Below are 10,455 nucleotides of genomic sequence, written 5' to 3'. Positions count from 1 at the left end.
TCTCTATCAAGAATGAGAACATCCTCATCTCTGAAAGAGTGACCGCTGGCCTGTAAATGAGTGAAAACTGCAGAGTCACTCATTTACAGGCCAGCGGTCACTCTGTCCCATTGGTGACAGTGGATAGGAAAACGACCAGGACAGGAAGTCTCCCATTTTCCTAATGAGGACCATGGCCTCAAATTTGAAGGTGCTGATCTTCATCTCAGCTGCTTCAGACTCTGCATCAAACTACTCCAGTAAAAGTTTGAAATCAGAATACAGTGACACCAACAGGCCCACATCATTTTCAAATAGCAGAGATGGATATCTGAGGCCAGTGAATTGGACTGAATCCTGCCAGTGCAGAGAAATCATGTTCATTACTGTTGACAATACAAGCCAGACTATTGCACTGTTTGTGTAGCTCATAGCAATGGCCCTCCACTTCCATACACACCCACATGGTTCTCCAACACAGTCAAATACCTTCTACAAGTCTACAAAACATATAGATTACCGCAGAATGGGAAAAAGTCCAGCCTCTCTCAAGGAAACTGGCTCCAGAACCCTTTTGTTTGACATTTATTATTCTTCATCGCATTAGATTTTGCCCTTCCTGCTGACCATCTAACTCATCCTACTTTTTGTTACCTACCAGCTTGTTTAAAAACACTCCCTCTGGTTACCAAACCACAGGCTGCAAGGCAAATCAAGCCCAACTCAAAACTTGTTGGGTTTTTTGTTTGCAAATTCAGCTTCAACCACATTCAAAACTGCAAAACCAGCTGTAAAACGTGTTTAAAAAGTTGCTTTGCAGTGTAGCTGTTTAATTACAAACTGCAGTGAATGGATGCAACAAAGTTGTACCACAAGGTGTGACTGCATCTTTAACACTGCTTCTAAGTACTTACAAGGGCAATATTGTTTGTACCCCTTTATTAAAGACAGAAAAACCCACAAAAGTCATTGAAACGCCTTGAAACTCACCAAAATAATAAAAAAGTAATAAAAATAAACATGAAACAAACTAATAAAACAGTCCTAGACAAAAAGGATGGTACCCTAATCTAATATGATGTACGACCTTTGGAGTCATCAAGAAAATTCTTTCTCTGTGACTTCTGCATTTGTCAACAAATATTTTGTGTAGGGATGTCCCGATCCAGATTTTTTGGCTCCCGATACAATCCAATTTTTTTAATGATTAGTCTTTCCGATACCGATCTAATGGCTTTATTTCTTTATTTTGTTCCAAGTGACAAGGTTGGTAGTATTAAAGCGAGCTCTCCTGTTCCCACCACGAGAAACATCCAGTTTGCAGATTTTGCAAGATGTAGTTTCAGCATCATTGCTTTCCAGTGAAAAGTGTTCCCACACTGTGGACATGGTTGCATACTTGTGTGCGTCTTGACTTCTTAACAGCAGTTGTAAAGCATGATGATGCTGAAAACTGTCGCGAAAACTGGATCATATGACTAAATCCGATTCTACCCGATTTTCAAAAAATGGCCATATCTGCCACCGATACTGATACTGAGTATCTGATCGGGACATCCCTAATTTTGGTCCACATCTTGTGAGCCAACTGCTCCATCTGTCTCAGATTTGAAGGGTTCCTTCTCCAAACTGCATGTTTCAGCTCCTTCCACAGACGTTCAATGTGATTTATATCAGGGCTCAGAGGATCACTTTAGAATAGTTCAATATTTTCTTCAGCTGTGTGTTTTGGGTCAATATCTTGTTGCAGGACCCATAACCTGCGAGACCAAGTTTTCTGACATTGGGCAGCATATATGGCTCCAGAATGCCTTGGTAGTCTTGAGATTTCATTGTATCCAACTGATTCAATACACACTGTTCCAGATGCAACAAAGCAGAGTAGAACATAATTGAGCCTCCTCCATATTTCCCCGTTCTGGTCAAAATGCTTTATGTTCTATTTGAGTTACTGTGGTAAAAACATGTTACAGTAAAGCTGTGCGTTTTATTGTTTGTCATCTTTTCTTTGTTAAACTGTGACAAATATACTATATGTCTGTAAAAATAATTGAAATTTTCAAAATGTGCATTTTTATGTTTGTGTTTTATGTTATGCTTACGTGCAAAAACAATGCAAAACTCTATAGAACAATCTACCAGCCCACCTTTGACATTCAGGGGTGGACAGTCCATTCCTCTTTTCTTCATCAAGTAACGAATGGTCTGAAGCTGAGACATGATCTCGTTCTTCTGCTCCTGGGCCACTGATTTCACACTGCAGAGAAACAAGACAGGACAGAAAATCAGAAAGTGACTTGAGTGTATATTTGTGCTGATAAGCCTGGGTGGTCTGTTGACTGACCTTTGTATTTGTTCAAGTAATTGTTATGGGCAGGTTACAATATAAAAATGTTTGTCATAATCATGTCTTGTGATTGTTTGACAGGAGTTTTACTTTTAAACTGTAAGTGTATTTAATTTAGTTATGTTAGTTATAATAGTTTAGTTATGATGTAAATACAATAAAAATTAAACCAAGGTTTAGAATAATTATCATTTTGATCCATACATTGGTAATGTCTGACTGGGCCACGTGCCACTTTATGTTCAACAAATTGGGCCCCGAGTTCAAAAAGGTTAAGAAGCCCTGCTGTAAGCAACCCTACTGAGAGAAGTACCGAGCCAAAAATGACGACTGTAAATGAGAGCTGCTGCTTTGTCAGATAAATTTAATTTTAATTTGGAAATCTTATCATTGAAACACCTTCATTCACATCCTCCACTGCCATTGCAAAACTAGTAGACACTGCGCAGAAATCGACGCTGTTCAAAACTCCTTCTGTTTGCTGACTGGCCCAGGTAAAATAAACTAAAGGCAGACACTGCGCAGAAAATCGACGTTCTGTTCTCTGATTGGTTCGGCTAAAAATCTGCCAGCAAAATCCTTGTCTATGGGAGAAATCCCAGACGGAGCAGTGAAGGGAAACTAGAATTGAGAGTAATTGTATAGGAAGGCAAGGGCCAGGCTAGCAGTGAACTAAATACCCAAGCACTTTCAGCATAAACAAACACTCCCACAAACTTCTGACCAATCACACGATAAGTTCTTATGTGGAGGGGGTAAAACGTTGGTCARGCAGGTTGCGACAAGAAGGTGCTGAAATGTCAACAATACGAACCAAATGATGCAATTTTCGTCATGAAACTGCAACAGTTCGATCTGATGTCGGCAGTTGGGCTGCTGTATGCTTTATTGACATGATTCTGATCAGAACCTGAGGCCTCACACAGACAGATGCTGGGAGACAAACTGACTGTGAGCTGACTGAGATTGAGCTTTTTTAATAAAGTTTTTTTTTAGAAGAACTTCACTTAGTTTTCTGCTAAATTATTCTGGCTTCTAATTTTGGTCATGTTTTTCTTACAAACTGGTGACCCTGGTGTGACTGGTTGACCGTGGACAGCCATTGGATTTTTATTTTTTACTGCTGTCAAAGAAGCTCATTATTGTCCAGAAAAAGGTAGAGGTTAGTACTTTATCATATATGACATCAATCATAGAGCAAAAATATGGAAAAAAAAGAGTCTTCTTCCATCATTCATGTCTTCATCCAGACTGGGCTGATGGCTAGCCAAACAATGCATCGTTTCGTTATTTGTCAGGTTTTATAACAGTTTCTCAAACACAAAATTAAAAATCTCTACATTTGTTAACATTAAACTTATACACTGCAACACGACGTGGTTTGTTTAGCTTGTAGATGTTTCATAACTGAACAGCATCTGCATTACTACAACTGTATGTGCGAGAAACAGATAGTATCAAGACCGCTGAATGGATTAGCATGAAATTTGTTTGCAGGAAAATGGAACATATGATATAATCTGTGTAAAAAATGTTTTCCTGTTCTAGAGAAATTCAAGATATAACTGAAAGAGGCTCAGAAGAAGCTTTTAAAGCAATGTGATGACACGGTTCTTCTGAGTGATTATTAACATTGTTTTCGAGCACAAACTCTTTTCTAGCACTTTAGTGGAAAAACAGCACAATCGACTCAACTGATGATGTTTCATGTCTATTGAAATGGAACAGATAGGGTATAAAAGGTGACACAAATTCAAATTGATAAGAAGTCTTGGCATCTAGGTTAGTGCTGAGCAGTATACTGTTTGTACCCAAAAAAAAACAATTTTTGTTATATGTATTCTCTGAATAACAGACATACCAATTTAAATAGCCTGAACACATTCAGAAAGTTTAGTCACGCGCGCCAGTGAACTGTTTCCCGGTGGATACTTTTCCTCGCAGCAACGCTATGTGCATAAACAAGCTAATGTTATTGTTGGAGTGGCTTTTTGGAGCAACTGGCGGTGGGTGGCGATTCTGCTGCTTGCATTGACTGACGTAAATAAAATAAAAAAAAGTCCCGTTTTTGCCATCGCTGTCCAGAGTGTACTCCGCCCCCCGCACTGTGACTGCTGGATATGGGCACCAGTGACCCACATGACCCTGAAAAGAATGAGTGTACAGAAAATGGATGGATGTAGTTAACAAATTTTCAGTGACCTGCACTAATAGATTTAATGTGCAACGTTAACGTGTGGAGACTTTAATGTGCTTTTATTGTGAAAGGTCCAGGGGAAGTAGTTTTGTATTGGTGTTTAATTGGCTGGTGTGCACCAAGCTGAGTCATTCTGTTAAGCTTTATTAAATAACATAAAACAACAGACCCGATGATCTTTTCTCAACCCACCTCCTTCACAACTGGACCAAAATGCGTGACTACCGTCTACAAAGAAAAAAAAAACATGTAGAGGGAAAGAGTGACACAAACAGAGTTACAGTAAAAGAAAAAGGTCAATAAATAGTTTCTGTGTTGCATAAAGAGAGTAAGTCGCTCATCAATAAGCAGCATTTGTACATTTTGTTATCAGCTGAACTGTGATGAAAAGAAAAATAGTCAAATATGGGGACGTTTGACTTTGTTTTATTGTGTATTTATTTGTGTTTTATTTGATTACTACTTTTTATTTTTCTATTTTATGATTGTATTGTATTCTGACTGTGTGCAGTACTTTGGTCCTGTTGGTGTTTAAAATTCTTTACAAATAAAGTTGGTATGGTATGGTATGGTACGGTATGGTATGGTATGGTATGGTATGGTATGGTATGGTATGGTACGGTATGGTATGGTATGGTCAAATACTGGTATGATTGTGGAAAATACCATGATATAAAATTTGGGTCATACCGCCCAGCACTTATCTGGGTTATTTTAAACTAAATCTCTGAGGCAGAAGGATAGAGAAGAGGTGGTCCAAGCTGCGAACACCCAGAGACCACAGAGTGTGCAACTCATGCCTCACCAGTTAGTAAGTGGGTCCAGCTGGGTGAGGATAGAGTTAAGCATCCTCTCCGTTTGTGCCAGTCTTTGCTCCAACTCGTTCAGCTGGTTCTCTGTGCAAACAAACACACACAATGAATGCAGCCAAATATATGAATCACTCATGGTAACCAAATGTATTTGACCAAAGAAAACACAAAGGCAAAAGAGCGGTGCACACCTGCTTCAACTGACTTTTTGGAGCCTTTCGCAAGTTTGTTCTTTTGTGCCTTGCCATCTGAAGACTTGATCTGTAAAACAAAGAAACAAAAATTTGCATCCATTCCAAAGTTACAGAATTTGTGCACTCAAGTTATAGGCCCATACAGCACAAACTCTGAAAATGTTGGAAGGTCGTGTAAAACTCAAATGAAACAGAACGCAATGATTTCTATATTTTTTTCACAACTAAATAAAGGAAACATGTCAAAAATTTAAACTGAATATTTGTACCATTTTAGTGAAAAAAAGAATATAAGTTTGAATTTGATAGGATATCTCTCAACAAATAGGACAGGGGCAACAAATGGATGTAATATGTGGTACAAACAGCTGCAGGAGCATTTTACAATGAATCATTTGCAACAAGTCAATAAGAAGACCGAGTATAAAGAGACAAACTTAAAGAGGCCATCCCCGCCCCTGCGTGTTGGCCCTGTGCGTGGCTGTGCACCTACCAATTTTTGTAATGCTGCAAAGGCTACGCACTTTTTAAATAGTTTGTCTGTCATGCTTTTGCTCTCCTTACATTTTCACAGGTTATAAAGTGTACTTCCACGTGTCCTTTTGGAGAAACTTACAACAACGTAAACACTAAGTATAAACAACTCAACCGCTGGCAAGGGTGTAGCCTGGTTAAAACCAGACCCTGTCCTTCACTTTGCTTCGTACAAGGGTCTGGACTTGCTGCATAGAGAAGCGATTCTTGCAGGAGGCGTGGCCTCTGCTGAAGCATGTGTGTGTTGTCAGTGTGATGGAGGCTAAGCTAACCGGAAATCATGTGCTGTAAACAACCCTACTGAGAGGAGAAATATACCGAGCCAAACGAGACGACTGTAKATGAGAGCTGCTGCTTTGTCAGACAAATTTATTTTAATTTGGAAGCCTTATTAACACAGACTGACTTCATTCACTTCCTCCACTGCCGTATGCTAAACTAACTAGCAGACACTGCGCAGAACATCTACGTCATTCAAAACTCCGCCTTCTGTTTGCTGATTGGCCCAGGTAAAATAAAATACAAGCAGACACTGCGCAGAAAATTGACGTTCTGTTCTGATTGGCCCAGTTAAAAATCTGCCAGCAAAATCATTGTCAATGGGAGAAGTCCCAGACGGAGAAGTGAAGGGAAACTAGAATTGAGCCGAGCTGCGTAAGAAGGCAACGGCCAGGCTAGCTAGGGTGCGAAAATTGCCTTTTTCTTCAAAATGGCCGACTTTCTGTAGGTTTTACAATATGGTGTCAAGAGACTTTTTGTAGGTCATGATGAACTAACGCACAGGTGCACCAAATTTTATAGGTGTATGCTAAACTAGTCAGATGAACTACAATCAAGGTGGCGCTAGAGAGCCAATTTACAACCAATCTGGATCTTTGAGCCTGCCCATAGATCAGACCACTACAGTATAGTTAAAATGGCAGTTATGCACTTTTGGGGACACGCTCTATATTGCCAGTTTCTGCAGAACTTCTGCATGTTAGAGGAAATTGTGAAGTCAGCAGTCATACAGTGACCCACAGCATCTACTTATGAAAAAACAGCACGATGAAAGTTAGGTTTAATTTTAGAATAACTTACCAACACGTTATTATACGAGAGCATTTGTTGTCATACAGAGACCCTACAACAGGATTTTGAACATTCTCAAAATTATTGCTATGGCTGTGTCCAAAACGACAGGCCGGGTCCTCCGGAGGACCCAGACTACCCGGTCGCGGTGGGCCGGGTCCTTGGTAGACCGGGAAGACCGGAAAAAAAGAGCTGTGAATTTGGACGGTCTAGCCTCCCCTCCTTACCCCGCGTACGTCATGTCACCTAGCAACTGTGACGACGCTAAACAAGCAAACTTAAATCAAAACTAGAAAAATATCAATYCATTAGCATTATTAATARCACAAAACTATAAAATTAACTTAAAYGTATCATTTGAAGAACTAATTGACCCGCTGTAGMTMCATGTTTATTTCYCYTTTTTTATGACGAAAAAWTAATATTTAAAAACATGTCCATACAAARGATAAAAGTATTAGAATTACAACCACTAAATTTTTTTAATTTTTATATTAGCATATTTTTATTTAAAATGTATTATTTTCTCTTGCTTCATCCACCATTACTAGCATAAAAAAATCTCTGGTCGGGCCGCAATGCATTATGGGATATGCTGGGCCGGGAAGGATCCATCGGACCAGTCCTTCGATTGATTCGGGCCAAAGGAAGCACGTATTTGTCGGCCGCATCGGAGGAGTCTTCGGTTTTGGACGTCCTTCATCGCGGCGCTGTGACGTATGCGGCCGACAAATTCGACCTCCGGAGGACCCGTCCTGCCGTTTTGGACACAGCCTATATGCAGAACTGTTGCTGATCATTTTTACAAACGTTTAAGGTCAGTTACCAGTATGTTAAATATATGTTCAAACAAGTTACATGAAAGTTACACATGTGGACATTTCTCAGAAACAGGCTGGGTAATTATGAAGTGGACACGTAACTTCTGTCAGAATGTGTGGGCGTGTCCCTCTGACAGCTGTGAACATGTTGGGAAGAAGTCAGAAAGTGGGGCTCATAAAAAACAATTTATTTGCCAGACAGATTAAAAATATAAGAAAAGAATTAGCAGAGAGCAACCCAAAGCTGGGAGACATTTTTTAACCAGCTGTTAGAAAAGATGATCCACAGAAAAAAATTCTTATCCACCAGCTGAGAAGACGAGGTGCGGCACAAGAGACCAATTTGGAGATTTTAAAATCAGGGACCCGGTCGCTGCAGCAACATCGGTCAACAGCTGCGTGTGCTCTGGCACAAATGGGATGGTTGTCGCAGCACAGTTTAATCAGCTGCGCTTTTCAAAGCCATTCGTAAGGATGTTGCTTTACACTAGCACTCATTGAGTTAGTTGAAGAAATAAATACATAAAAGTAAAGTTCAGTCCCACATTAACTAGTGAAGACAAGAAAAAAATCAGGGAGGACATCTTAAGACTTCTGACTGCATCTCATGTAGCCTGCGTTAACTCACATTCTGGCTGCATGAGTAAAAGTAACAAATGTTTGTTGGATTGTCAGAAAATTTTTAACTTTGTGCATTGAAGTCAAGTTATTGATGACCATGAAGTTAGCCACTAGATTACAAATGCAGAAAAGACACAAAGCTGAAAAATATATGCAGGTTTTAGACCTACGTGCTGTATGTTTCTATCCAATAAAAAAAAAGACAGAACTTTTGACGAACTAGAATCCTAAGACAACAATGGGACAACATCTCATCCAAAACTCCAGCAGCTGGTCTTCAGAGTTTCTAGACATTTAAAATTTGTTAAAAGAACAGAACAGAGGATACTAGACAGTTTTAAACCTGTTCCATTTTTGAGATGTATTGCTAATTAAGCAAAAAACGTAAATAAACTGAGAAACTCTTCCATTGTTCACTGTAAAGAAATATAGGTTTATAGCATTCTACTTTTTTCTTATTAATTGCTTTTTACTCCACTGTAGCATTGAGATTTTCTGTAAATGTAAAATGCATTACAAATAAAATTTATTATTATTTTTTATTTGCATTCTACACAGTGTGTTTTTTTTAAATGGAACAGAGGTTGTACAAACCTTCAAAAACTTGTAGGCCGCAAACACTCCTACTCCAATGGCATAAAGAGGCATTAGTGTGAAGACGTAGCCTTTGTTATTGTTGGATTTGTACTTGTCACTCTTCAGCTCCTGCTCCATGCGTTTCTTTATTTGTTGTACATTATCAGGGCTTTGATGTGAGCCAGGGGGATTCACATTAATGGGCTGGCCTCTCGCGGCACCTGGTCCTGGACCTACGACATCAAGAAAAAAGACAAAGGGCTGTAAAGTTTTGCGCCCACCACAGATTGTAAGGCAACAAAAGGTGAGAGCCACAAAAAAAAAAAATGGAATTATTTGGTTATCATTGGCAATAAATCAGACTTCTTGAAACACATTTCACTGCACTGAGGCTGCAAACATTTGGTTTCATCACTGCCATTCAGATTGATAAGGAGAGGCTTTGTGGTAATAAATGGAAAAATGGACAAATACTCTAAGAAGGCAACTAGGGGCAGCTGTGGTTAAGAGCTTAGGGTAGTGGTTCCTCTAATGCAAGAGTTGGCGGTTTGATTCCACCGCTATTCAGTCTCATGTTAAAGTGTCCCTGGGAAAGACACTGAACCTCCCTACTGCCTTTGATGTGTCCCATTAGTGTATGAATGTGATTTAAAGCACCGATTAGTCTCTATAAATTGATTTATCTGTAGCTTTGTAGAGAGATCTTGTAGAGTGCTAAACAAATGTGTGTGTGAATGGGTAAATGAGGGCACAGATTGTAGTGTAAAGTGCTTTGAGTTTCCTGGTTGGATAGAAGGGCATTATGCAAGAACAGTCCATTTACCATAACTGAAACCCACTAAACCTAATGGGTTTGTGTCAAGGATCCGGTTTTGATTTGTGTATTAAGATGGAAGTAGCCATTCATCAGAAATTTCTGTCAAAATAAAATAACATTTTTAGTAAAACTGAAAACAAGATGTGTTCATGTTACAGGCTGGGACTCGTTTAAAGTACGTCAGGACATTATTCCCGTTAAAATTATATAACCAACAAATTTCACTAGATTCATTCTCATGCTGTGTTAATTCAATCCTTCACTGCTAAGTGTTTTGGTGAGGCTATCTCAAAGCTGTTTAAAACCTCTTCCTTCAGAATATCATTGGACTTTACTCTTGTGAATCTAAATGGTGCAAGATACGATAAGATACGATAAGATACGATAGATACAATAAGATACGATAGATACAATAAGATACGATAGATACAATAAGATACGATACGATAGATACGATAAGATACGATACGATAGATACGATACGAT

The 10,455-nt window shown here is 39.2% G+C and overlaps 1 protein-coding gene across 1 annotated transcript in view; it reads right to left on the bottom strand.

Moving 5' to 3' along the window:
- ccdc107 (coiled-coil domain containing 107) overlaps positions 1-10,455 on the bottom strand; it is a 19,955-nt gene that overhangs the window by 4,338 nt on the left and 5,162 nt on the right. The window contains exons 2-5 of the mRNA XM_014018070.1: positions 9,171-9,385; positions 5,527-5,596; positions 5,329-5,419; positions 2,127-2,236 (exon numbers count right to left, since the gene is read on the bottom strand). Of these exons, the coding sequence (XP_013873524.1) occupies positions 2,127-2,236; positions 5,329-5,419; positions 5,527-5,596; positions 9,171-9,385 (486 nt within the window). The remainder of the gene's footprint in view (positions 1-2,126; positions 2,237-5,328; positions 5,420-5,526; positions 5,597-9,170; positions 9,386-10,455) is intronic.

Source organism: Austrofundulus limnaeus, unplaced genomic scaffold (assembly GCF_001266775.1).
Source record: "Austrofundulus limnaeus strain Quisiro unplaced genomic scaffold, Austrofundulus_limnaeus-1.0 Scaffold182, whole genome shotgun sequence".
In the NCBI taxonomy this organism is placed as follows: domain Eukaryota; kingdom Metazoa; phylum Chordata; class Actinopteri; order Cyprinodontiformes; family Rivulidae; genus Austrofundulus; species Austrofundulus limnaeus.
This window is presented reverse-complemented; position numbering and strand designations above follow the sequence as displayed.